The 22,398-nt window shown below is 44.2% G+C and overlaps 1 protein-coding gene across 2 annotated transcripts in view; it reads left to right on the top strand.

The window, feature by feature from the left end:
* Window positions 1-19,751, top strand: part of FSAF1 (40S small subunit processome assembly factor 1) — a 34,334-nt gene extending 14,583 nt beyond the window's left edge. The window contains exons 3-7 of one of the 2 annotated variants that reach the window (XM_055425819.2): window positions 7,446-7,511; window positions 16,585-16,680; window positions 16,810-16,896; window positions 17,488-17,540; window positions 18,760-19,751. In XM_055425819.2, the coding sequence (XP_055281794.1) occupies window positions 7,446-7,511; window positions 16,585-16,680; window positions 16,810-16,896; window positions 17,488-17,540; window positions 18,760-18,898 (441 nt within the window). In that variant the 3' untranslated portion in view covers window positions 18,899-19,751. The remainder of the gene's footprint in view (window positions 1-7,445; window positions 7,512-16,584; window positions 16,681-16,809; window positions 16,897-17,487; window positions 17,541-18,759) is intronic. The other variant, XM_055425820.2, reaches the window with a different exon arrangement.
* The last annotated feature ends 2,647 nt before the right edge of the window (window positions 19,752-22,398 follow it).

Raw genomic sequence — 22,398 nt, 5'->3', positions numbered from 1 at the left:
AATTCTCCAAGCCAGGCTTCAGCAATACATAAACTGTGAACTTCAAATGTTCAAGCTGGTTTTAGAAAAGGCAGAGGAACCAGAGATCAAATTGCCAACATCTGCTGGATCATGGAAAAAGCAAGAGAATTCCAAAAGAAACATCTATTTCTGCTTCATTGACTATGCCAAAGCCTTTGACTGTGTGGGTCACAACGAACTGTGGAACATTCTGAAAGAGATGGGAATACCAGACCACCTGACCTGCCTCTTGAGAAACCTTATGCAGGTCAGGAAGCAATAGTTAGAACTGGACATGGAACAACAGACTGGTTCCAAATAGGAAAAGGAGTACGTCAAGGCTGTATACTGTCACCCTGCTTATTTAACTTCTGTGCAGAGTACATCATGAGGAACGCTGGGCTGGAGGAAGCACAAGCTGAAATCAAGATTTCTGGGAGAAATATCAATAACCTCAGATATGCAGATGACAATACCCTTATGGCAGAAAGTGAAGAGGAACTAAAAAGCCTCTTGATGAAAGTGAAAGAGGAGAGTGAAAAGGTTGGTTTGAAGCTCAACAATCAGAAAACTAAGATCATGGCATCTGGTCCCATCACTTCATGGGAAATAGATGGGGAAACAGTGTCAGACTTTATTTTTTGGGGCTCCAAAATCACTGCAGATGGTGACTGCAGCCAGGAAATTAAAAGACGCTTACTCCTTGGAAGGAAAGTTATGACCAACCTAGATAGCATATTAAAAAGCAGAGACATTACTTTGCCAACAATGGTCCGTCTAGTCAAGGCTGTGGTTTTTCCTGTGGTCATGTATGGATGTGAGAGTTGGACTGTGAAGAAAACTGATCGCCGAAGAATTGATGCTTTTGAACTGTGGTGCTGGAGAAGACTCTTGAGAGTCCCTTGGACTGCAAGAAGATCCAACCAGTCCATTCTAAAGGAGATCAATCCTGGGTGTTCATTGGAAGGACTGATGCTGAAGCTGAAACTCCAATACTTTGGCCACCTCATGCGACGAGTTGACTCACTGGAAAAGACTGATGCTGGGAGTGATTGGGGTGGGAGGAGAAGGGGACGACAGAGAATGAGATGGCTGGATGGCATCACCGACTCGATGGACATGAGTTTGAGTGAACTCCGGGAGTTGGTGATGGACAGGAACGCCTGGCGTGCTGTGAGTCTTGGGGTCGCAAAGAGGCGGACACGATTGAGCAACTGAACTGAACTGAACTGCATTTAGTTGAAATAATAATTTTTTGAATTAATTATTTTAATTGGAGGCTAATTACTTTACAATATTGTGGTGGTTTTTGCCATACATTGACATTAATCAGCTGTGGGTGTACATGTGTTCCCCATCCCGAACCCCTTCTAACCTCCCTCCCCATTCCATCCCTCAGGGTCATGCCAGTGCACCGCCTTTGAGTGCCGTGTTTCATGCATCCAGCGTAGGTTGGTCATCTATTTCACATATGATAATATACATGTTTCAGTGCTATTCTCAAATCATTCCACCCTTGCCTTCTCCCCAAGAGTCCAAAAGTCTGTTTTTTATATCTGTGTCTCTTTTGCTGTGTCACATACAGGGTCATTGATACCGTCCTTCTTAATTCCATATATATGTGTTAGTATACTGTATTGGTGTTTCCCTTTCTGACTTACTTCACTCTGTATAATATGCTCCAGTTTCATCCACCTCATTAGAACTGATTCAGATGTGTTCTTTTTTTTTAATAGCTGAATAATGTTCCCTTCTGTATATGTACCACAACTTTCTTATCCACTCATCTGCCGATGGACATCTAGGTTGCTTCCATGTCCTGGCTATTAGAAACAGTGCTGCGATGAACATTGAGGGTACACATGCTGTTTCAATTCTGGTTTCCTTGGTGTGTATGCCCAGGAGTGGGATTGCTCTGTCATATGGCAGTTCTGTTTCCAGTTTTTAAAGGAATCTCCACACTGTTCTCCATAGTGGCTGTACTAGTTTGCATTCCCACCGACAGTGTAAGAGGGTTCCCTTTTCTCCACACCCTCTCCAGCATTTATTGTTTGTAGACTTTTGGATAGCAGCCATTCTGACCAGCGTGAGATGGCACCTCATTGTGGTTTTCATTTGCATTTCTCTGATCATCAGTAATGTTGAGCATCTTTTCATGTGTTTGTTAGCCATCTGTATGTCTTCTTTGGAGAAATGTCTGTTTAGTTCTTTGGCCCATTTTTTGACTGGGTCATTTATTTTTCTGGAATTGAGCTGCAGGAGTTGCTCCTATATTTTTGAGATTAATTCATTGTTAGTTGCTTCGTTTGGTATTATTTCCTCCCATTCTGAAGGCTGTCTTTTCACTTTGCTTATAGTTTCCTTCATTGTGCCAAAGCTTTTAAGTTTAATTAGGTCCCATTTGTTTATTTTTGCTTTTATTTCCATTATTCTGGGTGGGTCATAGAGGATCTTGCTGTGATTTATGTCAGAGAGTGTTTGCCTATGTTTTCCTCCAGGAGTTTTATAGTTTCAGTTCAGTTCAGTTCAGTCGCTCAGTCGTGTCCGACTCTCCGCAACCCCAGTTTCAGGTCTTAGATTTAGATCTTTAATCCATTTTGAGTTTATTTCTGCGTATGGTGTGCTAGTTTCATTCTTTTCCAGGTGATTGACCAGTCTTGTAATGCTCAGGTCTGTGTTCCTGCTTTGCTGGAGATTTGAATGGTATGTCTTACTCTGGAAGTTGTTGGCTCTTGGGTGGAGCTTGGTTTCAGTGTAGGTATGGAGGCTTTTGGGTGAGCTCTGGTCTATTAATATTCCCTGGAATCACCTTTTCCTGGTGCTCTCAAGTTTTGGAGATAAGCCTCCTGCCTCTGGCTTTCAGTCTTTTTCTTACAGTAGCCTCAAGATGTCCCATTCATACAGCACAGATTGTAAAACATCTAGGTTAATGGTGAAACAATTCGCCACGGTGAGGGTCACCCAGAGAGGTTCACAGAGTTACACGGAGAAGAGAAGAGGAAGGAGGAAGATAGAGGTGACCTGGAGGATAAGAGGGGGAGTCAAAGGGGTAGAGACCAATCTAGGCAGTAATCAGTTCTCTAAGCATTCTCCACAGCCGAGAATACCCAGAGAGATTCACAGAGTTAAGTAGAAAAGAGAAGGGAGAAGGAGGAGATAAAGGTGACCTGGTGGAGAAAAGGGAGAGTCAAAAGGGGAGAGCACAATCAAGCCAGTAATCACACCGTTGAGTGCAAATGGGTACTGAACATTAGATTCTTAAAGGTACAAAGTTGATAACAAATTCCAAAAAGCAAAGATTAAAAATCCAGAGTAGAGGTTAGATGCTCAAAAATACAATATTAAAAATACAAAACAAAATCAATCACAAACAGTATTAAAAATATATATATGAAATTTGCTTTAAAAATAGGGTCTGTTTTTTTTGCAAAGTAATAGGTTATACTAATGAAAATTAAAGTTGCAATAAAGGACTTTAAAAAAATTAAAAAGTGATAATAGTAAAAATATATATATGAGTTTCTCTGGAGCTGTTGTGGGCAGTGTGGGGTCAGTTCCGTTTCAGATAGTTCCTTGTTCCAGCTTGTACTTGTTCTTAAGGTCTATAGGCCCCCTCCAATGCACAGTCATTGTTAATTAACTACAGGGTTTTAATCTGTTGCACCTGTCACTTCCAGAGCAGTTCCCTCTTTGTTTATTTTGGCTTCCTCTGCAAGTCTCTTCAGTATCTAATTTCTGCCCTGACACACGGGGGTGAAGGTGGTCACTTATTTAGGCTCACTTGTTCAGTTGTGTTGTGGGGAGGGAGGAACACAGCAAATAAATATCACTGGTGTGTGTGGGGAGTGCTCGCAGTGTATGGACCACACTAGGTCTGCCCCAGCTCCAGGTTGCTCAGCAGGGGCACTGTCCAAAGCGGACGCTGTGTTTTGTGCACTTCCCAGGTCTGAGCTGCTCAGGTTCAGGTTCTCGGGTACTCCACAGGAGTACAGACTCGATTGGGTGTGTGTTTTGTGCCCTTCCCAGGTCTGAGCAGCTCAGGCAACCTTCCCAGGTCAGGCAGCTCAATCACCTTCCCAGTCCCAGCCGCTTGGTTTCCCAGGTGCACTGCGGGAGCACCGTCTCAGGTGTGCCGTGTGTCTCCTCTGGGGAGCTGATCTCAGGCTGCAACCCTCCTGGCGGATGTCAGCCGTCCAGGATCCCAGGAAGACGTGGTTAGCAACTGGGAGCCTGCTCATGGTTTGGTGGAAGATGCCAGTCTCTGGGGATGAGAATGGAGCAGCCCCTTGCCTTCCGGCTCTGGCTGTCACCCACCTGCCTCTCTGCCTCTGGCGGCGGGGAGAGGCCAGTCCGCAGCCGGCCAGCTCTCCTTTGATATATGCTCTATCCTTTGTTCTGTGAGAGGGCCAGGCTGCGAGTTAGAGCCTTTTGCGGGAAAGTTATCTCACATTAGCTCCCTCAGATTGTCCTCGGGGCATTCAGGCTGGGTCCTTACCCTAAGCACTGATTATGCAGCCCGCACCTCCCTGTCCAGCGCTCACTCGCTGGTGGTGGACGTGAGCCTCTGGGCACTTGTCCACTGGCAGTTGAGGTTAGGCGCCTATTCTGTGGGCTTTTTTTTCTTCCAGTTATGTTGCCCTCTGAGTTTCCAAAACTCCCCACAGACCCGCCTGTGAGAGGGTTTCCTACAGTGTGGATATTTCTTCTCCTTCACAACTCCCTCCCCAGGACAGGTCTCCATCCCTAATTCTTTTGTTTTCTTTCTTTTATATTTTGTTCTACCTCCTTTTGAAGAGAATGGGCTGCCTTTCTGGGTGCCTGGTGTCCTCTGCCAGCTTTCAGAAGTTGTTTTGTGGAAGTTGCTCAGCATTCAGATGAAATTTTGATGAATTTGTGGGGGAGAAAGTGGTCTCCCCGTCCTATTCCTCCACCATCTTGGGACTCCCCCCCCCCTCCGAAATAATAATTTACACTTAAGAAGACATGAAGAAAATTCTCAATATTCTCAGAACTGCTGGCATATTAAAGAGAGAGTGTTTATTTACCCAACTCTTCTCTAATTGGACAAAGATTGGACAGTGTAACTAATAGATAAAAATCTCACCAGTGCAGGAGAAAATACTTTTGGTCAGCCCATCAAAAAGATCACTGAGCCTGGTAACCTGCCTGCCTTCCCCCCTCACCCCACACATTTCTCCCAAACTGCTCCTCCTCCTCTTTTTTTTTTTAACATGGACCAATTTTAAAGTTTTTATTGAATTTGTTACAATATTGCTTCCATTTTATGTTTTGAGTTTTTGGAGGCAAGGGTAAGGGATCTTAGTTTCCTTAGTTCCTTGACCAAGGATTAAACTCACAGCCCCTGCGTTGAAAGACCAATTGCACTGCCAGGGAAGTCCCAGCTCCTTTTTATAGTTTGATCTCTTCTTCATAACCTCACATACAAGTTCTCAGAATCTCCAAATGTTTCTCTCTCTCTTGTGTGTGGGACAGTGAGCGAGATGTAGGCTTTATAGGCGAGACGTTGGTTCTGTAACAGGTAGTCCCTACACCTCAGTGGTTTAAAGGCAGAAGTTAATTTTGTTCTCACATCATGTGTTCATCAGGATTGTCAGGGCAGAATGCCGTGGTCCACACCATCCTAATCTAGGGACCCAGGGTGATGGGGGCTCCACTATTTGCTGAAGAAGGTAAGTCGATAAAGGCTCTTAAAGGTTCTCTGTGGAAGGGATGTGCTTCCTTCTGCTCGCATGTCTTTGGCTGAAACAAGTCAAGTCAGCATGCTTAACTCCAGGTAGGGAACAAAGCCCAGTTCTCCTGTGAGCCTAGACGTAGAGGAGGACTGAGTGTTGTTTGCAAACCCTAGGGCCTCCTACCACAGTGAGGATAGGGGCAAAGAAAACAGGGGCGACCACTGATTGATGTGCTAAAGTGGTTTTAAAGCTAAAAATAGAAATGAAAGTTAAGGTAGGGGTGGGGTCATAAATAGACTCAGCATCATGAAATAATTAGCCAAGAATTTTTTCCCAGATGTTTGTTTTTACTATGAAGAGGATCTGTTACTGAACCAGGTCCGTTTGCCCAACGTGCAGCAAGCCGGACACTTGAGATCCTGTGATGTACAATTTATTCACCAGGCAGCCAAGCGAGGAGATGGGAGGACGAGTTTCAGTCTGCCTCTCAAAAGTGGGATTGGGGTCTTCATGGGATAAGCACGATGATCTTAGGCATGGGGAGAGGTTACTGGAGGAAGGGGGAAAGGTGAGGTAATCAGTGTTCTGTGCAGGTGTGTCTGGGTTACTGCTTCACTGTGTTAAAAATTGAGGTGCTTAACTTGATCTGAGGGTTGAGATTTCTGCATCTGATCCCAGAAGGCCCTTCCTTGGGCCCTGTGCAGGCCCAGTTTGGAGCTGATGATCCCAGCCACCCTTAGCCACCTCTCACAGGGCAGGAGCTGACACTACGTACCTGTAGAAGAGCTGGGCTATGAGAAGCTGGGAAGGTGTGCAGTTAAAGAGAGGGAAAAGGGAAGAATAACTAAAGCGAGCCTACTCCATTAAGGCAGGTGACCAGCAGAGGAGTTTTAACAAGCCTCTCCCCTGTCCATTGCTCTACAAGACAGCTGTATCCTGCACAGGCCCTGCCCTGGGAACCAGAGGCCAGAACTGCTTTTTGAGATGCTGCATGGCTAGGATGGCCTGGGGTTGAATAGTGACCACTGTCCTTGGTCAGATTGACAAGAGAGTTTCCTTAAAGTCTCAAACTTCTGGTTAATTCCATGGATTGGTAACCATAAGCAGGGGGTATATTGATGTAAAGAGTCACATATCTTGGTGGCATTTGCAGTATTATTATTTTCTATTGGGAATTATGAGTCCCCATCTTCATCATTTCTAGATTTCTGATGTTCCTGAAAGAAATTTGTTCCTTTATGCCTTTTTTCCTTCCTTCCTTCCTCCCTTTCCTTTCCCTCCACCCCTCCTTCCTCCCTTTCCCTCATGGCTTGTGAGATCTTAATTCCTCAACCAGAGATGGAACCTCCGGCCATGGCAGTGAAAGCACCAAGTCCTGAGTCCTGAGAATTATTTAAATTTGACTTTTTACCCTCTGGAATTCCTGCTCGGCAGTTATCCCTTTCTGAACCCCTCACTGTGTAGAGCTCCCCGCACACACTGCATGAGGTACAGATATTGGTCTCTCCCTTACTCACTTCTCTTTTTTCTTAGTTTCTCATCAATCCTTTCTTAAACTTTGAAACCTTAAATTTATTTTCTCCATTTTTCTTCCATTCGCTGTTAATTATGCTTTTGTGCAACAAGCGTATGTTATTGTTTGTTATCTAGGCATCTGGGCCAGTTTCACAGCTTTTAGAAACATAACTACTCTCTTGGTGGATGGATACTGTAAGGAACAGATGACCTTAATAATTTTTTTTTCCTTTTCAGACCAAAACTAAAGACCGAAACCATCTTGATAAAGATGTGGATATACAAGAATTTAACTTAGAAAAGGTAGGTGTTTTGAAATTATTTTTTCAGCTTTTAATACCAAAAATGCATGTGTTTCTGTGTTGTCCAATGGTCAGGGAACGGTGATGCAGGGCACACTACATTTACTGGGTTGAACATTGTGTAGTCATAAAACACACTGGTTTTATGATTACAGTGTCCATGATATAGTGGTAGGAAAAACAGGGATGTTCATGTTCTGTGGTTGTAACTTGGTTTTAAAAATGTGGGGGGGCGGGGGTCTGTCCTAAGATGGCAGAGGAATAGGATGGGGAGACCACTTTACCCCCCACAAATTCATTGAAAGATCATTTGAATGCTGAGCAAATACCGGAAAACAACTTCTGGACGATGGCGGAGGACACCAGGCAACCAGAAAGGCAGCCCATTGTCTTCAAAAGGAGGTAGCACAAAATATAACAGATAAAAAGAGAGACAAAAGAGTTAGGGACAGAGATCCGTCCCAGGGAGGGAGTCGTAAAAGGGGAGACGTTTCCAGACACCAGTAAACCCTCTCACAGGTGGGTCTGTGGGGAGTTTTGGAATCTCAGAGACAACATAACTGGAAGGGAAAAATAAATAAAACCCACAGATTACGCGCCTAACTGCAATTCCCAGTGGAGAAGTAGCCCAGACGCTTCTGTCTGCTGTCAGCAAGCAGGGGCTGAACAGGGAGGCGGGGCTGCATTGCTTAGGGTAAGGACCGGGTCTGAATGCCCTGAGGGCAATCTGAGGGAGCTAACGTGAGATAGCAACCCAAAATATGGGATAGCCAGAGAGAGAGAGGAAAAAAAAGGAAAGAGAAATTTCCCGTGAAAAGCTCTAACCACACCACCCTTATGGCAGAAAGTGAAGAGGAACTCAAAAGGCTCTTGATGAAAGTGAAAGAGGAGAGTGAAAAGGTTGGCTTGAAGCTCAACATTCAGAAAACAAAGATCATGGCATCTGGTCCCATCACTTCATGGGAAGTAGATGGGGAAACAGTGGAAACAGTGTCAGACTTTATTTTTTTGGGCTCCAAAATCACTGCAGATGCTGATTGCAGCCAGGAAATTAAAAGACGCTTACTCCTTGGAAGGAAAGTTATGACCAACCTAGATAGCATATTGAAAAGCAGAGATATTACTTTGCCAACCAAGGTCCATCTACTCAAGGCTATGGTTTTTCCCGTGGTCATGTATGGATGTGAGAGTTGGACTGTGAAGAAAACTGATCGCCCAAGAATTGATGCTTTTGAACTGTGGTGCTGGAGAAGACTCTTGAGAGTCCCTTGGACTGTAAGGAGATCCAACTAGTCCATTCTAAAGGAGATCAATCCTGGGTGTTCATTGGAAGGACTGATGCTAAAGCTGAAACTCCAGTACTTTGGCCACCTCATGTGAAGAGTTGACTCACTGAAAAAGAGTCTGATGCTGGGAAGGATTGGGGGTGGGAGGAGACGGGGACGACAGAGAATGAGATGGCTGGATGGCATCACCGACTCGATGGACATGAGTTTGAGTGAACTCCGGGAGTTGGTGATGGACAGGGAGGCCTGGTGTGCTGTGATTCATGGGGTCGCGGAGAGTCGGACACGACTGAGTGACTGAACTGAACTGAAGGCACTGCCGGCCGCTCACAGAACAAAGGATTGAGCGAATACCAGACGAGAGCTAGCCGGCTGCGGACCGGCCCATCCCCCACCGGAGTCAGGGAGGCAGGCGGGCAACAGCCAGAGCTGGATAGGGGCAAACTCGGCCCCAGAGATGGCATCCTCTAACAAACTGCGAGCAGGCTCCCAGTTGCTAACCAACTCTTCCTGGGATCCTGGACGGTTGACATCCTCCAGGAGGGTCGCAGCCAGAGATCAGCCTCCCAGAGGAGACACACGGCACAACTGAGACGGCGCTCCCCAGCAGCTGGGACCAGGGAAGTAATAAGGTGCAGTGCCCACCTGGGAAAGTGCACTCACCAAGCACCTGGTCACCTGAGCTGCTCGGACCTGGGAAGGGCACAAAACGTGGGCCCAACCAAGTCTGTGCCCTTGCAGAGTACCCGAGAACCTGAACCTGAAGGGCTTATACCTGGGAAGTGCACGCAACCCAGGGCCCACCTTAGACAGTTCCCAAGCAGAACAACCTGAAGCCTGAACAGTGTAGATGGGGAAAGCACACACACCATGAGCTGTGAGTGGGGGCAAAACCAGTGTGGCCCAGACACTGCGAGCACTCCCTGCATTTGCCAGTGATGTTTGTTTGCAGTGTTCCTCCCTCCCCACAGTACAACTGAACAAGTGAGCCGAAAAAAGTGACCACCTTTGCCCCCTTGTGTCAGGGCAGAAATTAGACCCTGAAGAGACCTACAAACAGAAGAAGCCAAAATAAACAGATGGAACCCTTTGGAAGTGACAGGTGCAACAGATTAAAGCCCTGTTAGCATTGGCTATGTTGGAAGGGGCCTGTAGAGCTTGAGAAGAAGTATGCCCTGGAACAAGGAACTATCTGAAACTGAAGTGACCCCACATTGCCCTCAACAGCTCCAGAGAAACTACTATATATATTTTTCTATTATCACTTAAAATTTTTTTTTATTAAGTTCTTTATTACTCCTTTAATTTTCATTTTAAAAACCTGCTATTATCTTGCCAAAAAAAGACCCTTTTTTTAAAGCAAATGTCATATTTCTTTATAAATTTTGCAATTAAAAAAAAAATATTTTAGAGAATCTAACCTCTACTCTAGATTTTTAATCTTTGCTTTATGGTATTTGTTATCAATTCTGTACCTTAAAGAATCCGATCTTCAGCAGCCGTTTTTACTTGGGAGTGTGATCACTGGCTTGATTGCTCTCTCCCCCTTTTGACTCTCCTTTTTCTCCCCCAGGTCACCTCTGTCTCCTCCCTCCCCCTTCTCTTCTCCACCCAGCCCTATGAAACTCTGGGTGCTCTGGGCTGTGGAGAAGGGAACTGATCACAGGCTTGATCGCTCTCTCCCCTTTTGACTGCCCCTCTTATCCTCCAGGTCACCTCTGTCTCCCTCCTCCCCCTTCTCTTCTCTGTGTAACTCTGTGAACCTCTCTGGGTGTCCCTCACTGTGGAGAATCTTTTCACCATTAACCTAGATGTTTTATCATCAGTGCAGTATGGCTGGAGAAGTCTTGAGGCTACTGTAAGATAAGACTGAAATCCAGAGGCAGAAGGCTAAAATGCAAAACTTGAGAACACCAGAAAACTCCTGATTCCAGGGAACATTAATTGACAAGAGCTCATCCAAAAGCCTCCACACCTACACTGAAACCAAGCTCTACCCAAGAGCCAACAAGTTCCTGAGCAAGACATACCACTCTAATTCTCCACCAAAGCAGGAACACAGTCCTGAGCACTAAAAGACAGGCTGCCCAAAGCCATACCAAACCCATAGACACCCCAAAACTACTGGACACTTCATTGCACTCCAGAGAGAAGAGATCCAGCTCCACCCACAGAGCACAGACGCAAGCTCCCCTAACCAGGAAACCTTGACAAGGCCACTCGTCCAGCCCCACCCACAGGGAGGAACCTCCACAGTAAAGAGGAAGCACAGACTTCCAGCCTACAGAAAGGCCACCCCAAACACAGCAACCTAAACAAGATGAGAAGGCAGAGAAACACTCAGCAGGTAAGGAACATGATAAAAGCCCACCACACCAAACAAGAGAGGAGGAGATAGGGAGTCTGCCTGAAAAAGAATTCTGAATAATGATAGTAAAAATGATCCAAAATCTTGAAAACAAAATGGAGTTACAGATAAATAGTCTGGAGACAGGGATTGAGAATATGCAAGAAAAGTTTAACAAGGACTTAGAAGAAATAAAAAAGAGTCAGTCAGTAATGAATAATGCAATAACTGAGATCAAAAGCACTCTGGAGGGAACCAACAGTGGAATAACTGAGGCAGAAGATAGGATAAGTGAGATGGAAGATAGAATGGTGGAAATAAATGAAGCAGAGAGGAAATAAGAAAAAAGAACTAAAAGAATTGAGGATAACCTCAGAGACCTTTGGACAGTGTTAAACACCCCAAAATTCAAATCATAGGAGTCCCAGGAGAAGAAGACCAAAAGAAAGGCCATGAGAAAATATGTGAGGAAATAATAGTTGAAAACTTCCCTAAAATGGGGAAGGAAATAGCCACCCAAGTCCAAGAAACCCAGAGAGTCCCAAACAGGATAAACCGAAGGCGAAACACCCCAAGACACATATTAATCAAATTAACGAAGATCAAACACAAAGAACAAATATTAAAAGCAGCAAGGGAAAAGCAACAAATAACACACAAGGGGATCCCCATAATAACAGCTGATTGTCCAATAGAAACTCTTTAAGCCAGAAGGGAATGGCAGGACATACTTAAAGTGATGAAAGAAAAACCTACAGCCCAGATTACTGTACCCAGCAAAGATCTCATTCAAATATGAAGGAGAAATCAAAAGCTTTACAGACAAGCAAAAGCTGAGAGAATTCAGCACCACCAAACCAGCTCTTCAACAAATGCCAAAGGATTTTCTCTAGACAGGAAATACAGGAAAGGTTTATAAACTCGACCCCAAAACAACAAAGTAAATGGCAACGGGATCATATTTATCAATAATTACCTTAAATGTAAATGAGTTAAATGCCCCAACCAAAAGACAAAGACTGGCTGAATGGATACAAAAACAAGACCCCCATATATGTTGTCTACAAGAGACACACCTCAAACCTAGGGACACATACAGACTGAAAGTGAAGGGCTGGAAAAAGATATTCCACGCAAATTTGGAGAACGAAAGAAAGCAGGAGTAGCAATACTCATATCAGATAAAATAGACTTTGAAATATAGGCTGTGAAAAGAGACAAGAGCACTACATAATGATCAAAGGATCAATCCAAGAAGAAGATATAACAATTATAAATATATATGCACCCAACATAGGAGCACCTCATTACATAAGGCAAATGCTAACAAATATGAAAAGGGAAATTAACAGTAACACAATAATAGTGGGAGACTTTACTACCCCACTCACACCTATGGATAGATGAACTAAACAAAATTAACAAGGAAACACAAACTTTAAATGATACAATGGACCAGTTAGACCTAATAGATATCTATAGTACATTTTACCCCAAAACAATGCATTTCACGTTTTCCTCAAGTGCACACGGAACCCTCTCCAGGATAGATCACATCCTGGGCCTAAGTCTAGCCTTGGTAAATTCAAAAAAATTGAAATCATTCCAAGTATCTTTTCTGACCATAATGCAGTAAGATTAGATGCCAGCTACAGGAAAAAAACTTAAAAATACAAACATATGGAGACTAAACAACACACTTCTGAATAACCAACAAATCACAGAAGAAATAAAAAGAAAATAGGCGTAGAAACGAATGAAAATGAAAACACAACAACCCAAAACCTATAGGATTCAGTAAAAGCAGTGCTAAGAGGAAGGTTCATAGCGATACAAGCCTACCTCAAGAAACAGGAGAAAAATCAAATAAATAACCTAACTGTACACCTAAAGCAACTAGAAAAAGAAGAAATGAAGTACTCCAGGGTTAGTAGAAGGAAAGAAATCATAAAAATTAGGGCAGAAATAAATGCAAAAGAAACAAAGGAGACCATAGTCAAAATCAACAAAGCCAAAAGCTGGTTCTTTGAGAAGATAAATAACATAGACAAACCATTAGCCAGACTCATCAAGAAAAAAAGGGAGAAGAATCAAATCAACAGAATTAGAAATGAAAATGGCGAGATCACAACAGACCACACAGAAATACAAAGGATCATAAGAGACTACTATCAGCAACTATATGCCAATACAATGGACAACTTGAAAAAAATGGACAAATTCTTAGAAAAGAATAACCTTCCAAAACTGAACCCGGAAGAAATAGAAAATCTTTACAGACCCATTGCAAGCACGGAAATTGAAACTGTAATCAGAAATCTTACAACAAACAGAAGCCCAAAACCAGATCACTTCACAGCTGAATTCTACCAAAAATTTAGAGAAGAGCTAACACCTCCCTACTCAAACTCTTCCAGAAAATTGCAGAGGTAGATAAACTTACAAATTCATTCTGTGAGGCTACCATCACCCTAATACAAAAACCAGACAAAGATGCCACAAAAAGAGAAAACTACAGGCCAATATCACTGATGAACATAGATACGAATATCCTTAACAAAATTCTAGCAGACAGAATCCAACAACATATTAAAAAAAATTAAACATCTGACCAACTGGGCTTTATCCTAGGGATGCAAGGATTCTTCAATATTCGCAAATCAATGAATGTGATACACCACATTAACAAATTGAAAGATAAAAAGCACATGATTATCTCAATAGGTGCAGAAAAAGCCTTTGACAAAATTCAGTATCCATTTATGATAAAACCCCTCCAGAATGCAGGCATAGAAGGAACATGCCTCAACATAATAAAAGCCATATTTGATAAACCCACAGCAAACATTATCCTCAGTAGTGAAAAGTTGAAAGCATTTCCGCTAAAGTCAGGAACAAGACAATGATTCCGATTCTCACCACTACTATTCAACATAGTTCTGGAAGTTTTAGACACAGCAATCAGAGAAGAAAGAAATAAAAGGAATCCAGATTGGAAAAGAAGGAGTAAAACTCTGTTTGCAGATGACATGATCCTCTACATAGAAAACCCTACAGACTCCACCAGAAAATTATTAGAGCTAATCAATGAATGTAGTAAAGTTGCAGGATATAAAATTAACACACAGAAATCCCTTGCATTCCTATACACTAATAATGAGAAAACAGAAATTAAGGAAACAATCCCATTCACTGTTGCAAAGAAAAGAATAAAATACTTAGGAATAAATCTAGCTAAAGAAACAAAAGACCTATATATAGAAAACTATAAAACACTGATGAAAGGAATCAGAGAGGACACAAATAGATGGAGAAATATACCATATTCATGGATCGGAAGAATCAATATAGTGAAAATGAGTATACTACCCAAAGCAATCTATAGATTCAGTGCAGTCGCTATCAAGCTACCCACAGTATTTTTCAGAGAATTAGAACAAATAATTTCACAATTTGTATGGAAATACAAAAAACCTCAAATAGCCAAAGCAATCTTGAGAAAGAAGAATGGAACTGGAGAAGTCACCCTGCCTGACTTCAGGCTCTACTACAAAGCCACAGTCATCAAGACAGTATGGTACTGGCACAAAGACAGAAACATAGATCAATGGAACAAAATAGAATGCCCAGAGATAAATCCACGCACCTATGGACACCTTATCTTTGACAAAGGAGGAAAGAATATACAGTGGAGAAAAGACAATCTCTTTAACAAGTGGTACTGGAAAACTGGTCAGCCACTTGTAAAAGAATGAAACTAGAACACTTTCTAACACCATACACAAAAATAAACTCAAAATAGATTAAAGATCTAAACTTAAGACCAGAAACTATAAAACTCCTAGAGGAAAACATAGGCAAACACTCTCTGACATAAATCACAGCAAGATCCTCTATGACCCACCTCCCAGAGTAATAAAAGCAAAAATAAACAAATGGGACCTAATTAAACTTAAAAGCTTTGGCACAATGAAGGAAACTATAAGCAAAGTGAAAAGACAGCCTTCAGAATGGGAGAAAATAATAGCAAACGAAGCAACTGACAATGAAATAATCTCAAAAATTTACGAGCAACTCCTGCAGCTCAATTCCAGAAAAATAAACGGGCCGAAAATGGGCCAAAAGAAACTAAAATGGGCCAAAGAACTAAACAGACATTTCTCTGAAGAAGACATACAGATGGCTAACAAACACATGAAAAGATGCTCAGCATCATTCATGATCAGAGAAATGCAAATCAAAACCACAATGAGGTGCCATCTCACGCCAGTCAGAATGGCTGCTATCCAAAAGTCTACAAACAATAAATGCTGGAGAGGGTGTGGAGAAAAGGGAACCCTCTTACACTGTTGGTGGGAATGCAAACTAGTACAGCCACTATGGAGAACAGTGTGGAGATTTCTTAAAAACCTGGAAATAGAACTTCCATATGACCCAGCAATCCCACTGCTGGTCATACCCGCTGAGGAAACCAGAATTGAAAGAGACACGTGTACCCCAGTGTTCATCGCAGCACTGTTTACAATAGCCAGGTCATGGAATATTACTCAGATATTAAAAAGAATGCATTTGAATCAGTTCTAATGAGGTGAATAAAACTGGGCCCTATTATACAGAGTGATGTAAGTCAGAAGGAAAAACACCAATACAGTATACTAATGCATATGTATGGAATTTAGAAAGATGATAACAATGACCCTATATGCGAGACAGCAAAAGAGACACAGATGTAAAGACCAGACTTTCGGACTCTGTGGGAGAGGGCGAGGGTGGGATGATTTGGGAGAATGACATTGAAACATGTATATTACCATATGTGAAACAGATTGCCAGTCCAGGTCCGATGCATGAAACAGGGTGCTCAGGGCTGGTGCACTGGGATGACCCAAAGGGATGGGATGGGGAGGGAGGTGGGAAGGTGGTTTAGGATGGGGAACACATGTACAACCATGGCTGATTCGTGTGAATGTATGGCAAAAACCACTACAATATTGTAACCACTGCTCCAGGGAAGTTCCAACAATGTTTTTAAAGAAAATGGACCTGTGTTTGAAGATGCTGTGATAAAGGGTTTCTTGGTGTGAGTAGATATGTCTGGGGAGGTGCTTTGTTGCTTTTGCGGGTAACAGCTTGTTTCAGGGCACATCTAAAGCACCACAGAGCTCTGTGGGTCATCCTCGTTTTGTCACTGATTTGTGCGCAGAGAAATCTCAGCTTCAGCTGCCTGCATTAAATGTGGGAGAATGGCGTGGGGAAGTCATGAACCTTTGTGAGAGACTCCACAAAGCCACTTCCCTGCCACCATGACAGAACTCTTACGTGGTGTAGCCAGCCACTCCAGGTCACACATATTAGCCTTGGAGGTGTAGCACATTGTGGCTGTGTTCCCTTTGTGGAGTCTTTGAAAGGCACTGGGGTCTGACTGTGCTTTGTGTCTTCAGGCTCGCTTGGAAGTGCACCGGTTTGGGATCACAGGCTATGGAAAAGGAAAGGAGAGAGTCCTGGAGCAGGAACGTGCCATTATGCTGGGTGCTCGGGTGAGCAGCTGCCTCTGCCTTCCCCCCCAGCTGGATTATGGTGGAGGGGAACACCTGAGCAAGGCAGGGTTGGATACGCTGGGAATTGTTTGCAAGATGAAAAATGATAAGTGTCCTTTCTCGTTTCAGCCTCCCAAAAACAGTTATGTGAATTACAAGGTTTTGCAGGAGCACATCAAAGAAAAGAAGGCAGCAAAGGAAGAAGAAAAGAGATTGGTAGGTGTCATAGCCTCTTTATTAAGCTAGAATGGAAAGATGGTGTTAGTCTGCCGCAGTGCAGTGCTGGACCCCGCTGCTTGGAAAGCAGTCTAGGCAACAACAAGCCTAGAATTAAATAACCGTTCGGTCCACTTCTTTGAGTCAGCTGCATTTTGTGGTACCAGCCACGTAATCTGACTCATTTACGTGAAAGGGTTGCTTTGAAATGGCCAACTCCTGTTCTGATACCATGAGCTACTTTGATCCTTTTGCTGTATCAAGTTGTCTCTTTTGCCTTCTGCGCTGCATAGAACACGCAGACTTATGACAAACCACAGGGTGTGCAGGTGTTGTGTGCCCTCCCTTTTGCTTAAAATGGAAGGTTTGACCTTTCTACCTGTTCATTTTCTCTGAATGGCCTTTCACAGTCTGGAAAGGGTTTTAGGATGAAACTTTGAGTCTGTTACATTTAATGTGCCTACTTGAAAAAATATTAAAAATAAATGGTATATCTGTGGCTCTGTGGTTTTTGGTGATAAATCTCTTGCCTTTGTTTGAATCTCCATTATCCATTATGGATACATATTTTTTCTTTGATTCTGAAATCAGGCCAAGGACACAGATATTTTCAAGAAAAAGAAGACGAAAGGGCAGGAAGACCGGTAAGTGATACTGTTAGGCACTGGGGTGGAATGATTCGGATACACCTTTTGGTTAGTTCTGAAGGTGATACCTTGAATGGATGTGGTGTTTCCAGCCTGGTGCAGCGCTGCACTGTCTCTCTTTTATCCTAAATCAGGCCCTTGACGGGGGAGACAGGATTTAGTGAATTGTCCAAGATGAGGTGACTCCCTCAGAATTGAATCAGGAACCTATTTTCAAGCACCAGACACGTGCAGTGACTGATTTAAAAGCTGGAACTGAAGTTTCCAACAAGACCTCTGTTCCCTCTGAAGAGAGGTGCTGCTGGGTCAGCATGACCGGCTGGGGTCTGTGCTGCCTGCCTGTCCACAGCCACTTGAGAGAGCACTGGGGTTTGAGTAGTGGAACCTTGATTTTCTGCCATTCTGCTTATTTCTTAGCTTTCATTCCAGTACCTCTTTCTCTCTCGTGAAATTATTGTTCCAAATTCTCCTTTTATCTGCAGCTGGAAGCGGAACATTTGTTTCTGGCTGTGTGGGCTGTCTCCCGTTGTGTGCTGGGCACAGAGATGTTGGGGGTACAGCCATGAGCACATTGAGGGTCTCTGCCCTGGAGGAGCTTACATTTTAGGACGGGAAACGCATTAAAACCTATAAACAGATACGTAGGGCTTGTCAGGTCCTGGCAGGCTTCGTGAAAGTGTTAGTCTCTCAGCTGTTTCCATTCTTTGCAGACCCCATGGACTGTAGTCCACCAGACTCTTCTGTCCATGGGATTCTCCAGGCAAGAATACTGGAGTGGGTTGCCATGCCCTCTTCCAGGGGATCTTCCTGACCCAGGGATCAAACCCAGTTGCAAGCAGATTCTTTACCATCTGAGCCACCAGGGCAGCTGGCAGGCTTTGTGAGGAGGTTGAAGTTTAGCACACTATGAGAGAACGTCGTTGAGGGTGGGCTGGTGTGTTGTTCTAGGGAAGCCACATCTGAGTCTTGAGAACTGAACAAAGAGGAAGATCTGGAAAGACCTGGTAGCAGATTATTCAGGGTAGAAGAAACCATTGCAAAGGCCCTGAGGCAGGAGGCGGTTCAGGGACCGCAGGAAGGAGGGTGGCACTACATTGGGTCGGGGGCTGTGCCTGGGGAGAGCTGAGAGTTCACCAGACCCAGGTGGCCTGGTGGTGGTGCTGGAATCATTTGTTTAAAGCTTGATTATAGTAATTTTCTCTCACTTTAAATGTAGGAAATCAAAAAAGAAGAAGTCTGCTCCCAGTATTTTGTCAAGTGGACGGATTGGACAGGTTGGAAAATTCAAAAATGGGACATTGATTCTGAGCCAAGTTGATATCAAGAAAATAAATTCTTCCAGAGTGGCTAAATGACGTTACTTTATAAAATAGAGAAATGGGAAAGTGCCAAATGAACCCAAACTGGACCCCTACAAGACTTGCAGATTATTCTTATTTATTTTGTATTTCACAGACTTTTTTATCTTAAGGAAAAGAAATACTTAATTTCTAGCTGCTGAAGTATCTGTTTTTTTTATGATAACCACATTGGGTGAACTGCAATGTGAATCTGAAGTCAAATTATTGAGAAGAAAGTTTAATATTCTCCAGTGAGGTTCACTCAAGTTTCACTGGTGCCTTGTGCGTTTACTTGTAGATATTTCATAATTTTACAGATTTGTAGATGCTAATAATTAGTTTAAAATTGCTTTTTAATAGTCAAAAAATGTTTAATCATGAAAGAATTAAGAATGTGATAATTTGTCAGTTGTTTTGTGGGAAAAGCAGTTTAAAATTTCAGCCTACCTAAGATGTATAAAATCTACTTTATAAGAAGCTGTATAAATAAAACACAACTTTTTGGTAAAAATGAACATGACTATTAAAAAACATGACCAATAAGTTAAACAAATGTTATCTCCTTGGGGCAGCCATACATATATTTTAAAATAATATTGCCCTTATTGAAAGTATTGGAACTTCTTAAAGCTTGTGACACTTAAAAAAAAGTCTTCATTTTTGGCTGTTTCCCCCCCCCTCCACTGTCCAAAAATTCAGATCTAAACCTAATAAATAATAAAGTTTTGGGGAAAACAGAGGGGTTCTTTTCACCACTGGCTGACTCTCTTAAGTGACTCATAAGTTGACTTGGAAGGCATTGACATTGTTCAAAATATATTTTGAATTGAAGCAAAATTGGAAATGTTTTATTAAAATATTGGAAGTATTTTTGTTTTCTGGTTTATTTTGAAAGGCAGTGTTCATTAGGGTCTATATTTTGGGAGATTTATTTTGATTAGTTCGTTCACTTTGGGCTGAGCTGACTCTTCTGTCTCTGCTTTGTTGCATGTGGGCCACTCGCTAGTTGCGGTGCAATGGTTTCTCAGTTGCAGCAGCTTCTTGCTGCAGAGCATGGGCTCTAGATGCACGGGTTCAGCAGTTGTGGAGTACAGCCTTCACTGTTCTACTGCATGTGGGGTCTTCCCGGACCAGGGATGGAACCATTGGCAGGTGGATTCCTCACCACTAAGACCACCAGTGAAGTCCTTGGCAGTTTTTAAGGGTTTTTTTTTTTTTTTTAAAAAGGTATGAAACAGTCATGTCTGATTCTTTGCAACCCCATGGACTGTAGCCCACCAGGCTCCTCCGTCCATGGTATTTTCCAGGCAAGAGTGCTGAAGTGGGTTGCCTTTTCCTTCTCCAGGGGATCTTCCCGAGTCAGGGATCGAACCTGGGTCTGCTGCATTGGAGGCAGACGCTTTACTGACTGAGCCACCAGGGAAGCCCACCAAACATGACAGAGCCCTAGGAAAAATCTGAGGAGCCGGAAAGGAAAAATCTGAGGAGCCAGAAATGACCTACTGGAGTGGGTACCCAGTTAGTTTAACTCCTTCTCTTATTGACAGGGAGCTAGGAAACCTAGCAGTCCCACCTCACCCCACCTCTCATGAGCCTTTGTGGCTCAGATAACTGAGCACTTGGCCCGACTCTCGACCAGAGTCTCAGGCTAGTCAATTCTGGAAAAGCATGCAAACTCCTAGTGTAAATTGCTTTCCTTGTTTCTTGTTTCACCTTTTAATTTACAGAGTAAATACAGAGGAGCCATGTAACCACTGGGTGCTCTGGAAATACTCAGGTCAACCAAGGTCCGTCTAGTCAAGGCTATGGTTTTTCCCGTGGTCATGTGTGGATGTGAGAGTTGGACTGTGAAGAGAGCTGATCGCTGAAGAATTGATGCTTTTGAACTGTGGTGCTGGAGAAGACTCTTGAGAGTCCCTTGGACTGCAAGGAGATCCAACCAGTCCATTCTAAAGGAGATCAATCCTGGGTGTTCATTGGAAGGACTGATGCTGAAGCTGAAACTCCAATAGTTTGGCCACCTCATGCGACGAGTTGACTCACTGGAAAAGACTGATGCTGGGAAAGGTTGGGGGCGGGAGGAAAAGGGGATGACAGAGAATGAAATGGCTGGATGGCATCACCGACTCGATGGACATGAGTTTGAGTGAACTCCGGGAGTTGGTGATGGACAGGGAGGCCTGGCGTGCTGTGATTCATGGGGTCGCGGAGAGTCGGACATGACTGAGCAAATGAACTGAACTGAACTGAAGGGTGACAAGCAAGCCTGCATGATCAGGACTGATGATCACGTGTAAAACCGTGCTGTTTATTTCCCCGTTCATGAGGCTTCCTCCAGCAAAGGCTAGCAGCAGAGAAGTGACAGTGGAGAACAGGGCTGCTGTGGAAGGAGCCCACGCCTGGAGGGAGCTTAAGTGCTTCCCTGCTATGTCTTCCCTACTCAGTGCCCTTCCCCCTTCGCAGGGTGTCTCCCTGATCATGGACACACCCGGGCGGACGGTCCTGGTGCCGTACAACACTGCCACCTGCCTTTAATCCCAGGCTCCCATTTAGGGCATTCGTGATTCCCGGCCCCACAGCTCTTGACCTTGTGGACAAAAGGAAGCAGAGAGCACAGCTGTGTTCCACTGAACCAAGGCTCTTGCCCGGGCAACAGTGGGCACCAGCTTCAGGAGGTAACTGACCCTGACCAGCAAGCGGAGGCAGGGCTACAGTCACCCAGGGGGCAGGGAGGAGTCTGCTCCCAGGTGGTCATCCAGATGTCTCTAGTGCTCCCTGTCCCCAGTGTTGTAGACAAGCGTGGGAACCCTGGACTGAGGAGGGCCTGGCAACCTGAAGTTCAGGTCCTCCCCGCCCCTGACCCCCAGGGGATGGGAGTCTGGATCAGGGGTGCTGGATGGGGGTGGACAGAGTCCAGGCAGACGGTGAGGGTCTGTGCAGCTCCAGGACCAGCCAGTCTGCCTCATCTCAGCTTCCCTCTCCGTGACTCTGGAGGAGCCTATCCCTAAACTTCAGGGAAACCTGTGTGTGGCACAGGGTGTGTACTGGTGGGCCCTGCTGTGTCCCTCCAGACCCTCTGCCAAGAGCGCTGAGGTACCTGCTTCAGCAGTGGTCTCTTCTAAGGGATGCCCGCCCCCTGTAACGTCCCGGGCAGCAATGACTGACATCCCAACTCTGGGTGACTGAGCTGAATGGCCAAGGCCTTTGCTGGGTCTCCCTTGGCCAGATTCTGCTTCCTTTTCTTTGTGTTGATGCCATGTCCTCCCTCTAAGGGATGTCCTGCCCTCTGCTCTCAGAGTCCGCAGCTGGCCCCGAAACCTACCTAAACCACTCGGTCCGGCAGGTGACAGAAGGCTGAGACCAGGTCGCCGGCTGTGGGGGCATGGGAGACAGCTGTTCTTGGGAAGCACAATTTGAGAAAAGTGACAGTTTTCGGTCAGACACCAGGCTTAGTCTGTGGGTGAAGGGGCTGGTCAGTCTCCTTCATCCTCCCAGGTCAATTAGGACATTTTCCC

This window comes from Moschus berezovskii, chromosome 12, assembly GCF_049115385.1.
Source record: "Moschus berezovskii isolate FMDL1 chromosome 12, NW_MosBer_1.0, whole genome shotgun sequence".
NCBI lineage: Eukaryota > Metazoa > Chordata > Mammalia > Artiodactyla > Moschidae > Moschus > Moschus berezovskii.
The sequence above is the reverse complement of the archived record's forward strand: the minus strand, read 5'-3'. Positions and strand labels throughout refer to the sequence as shown.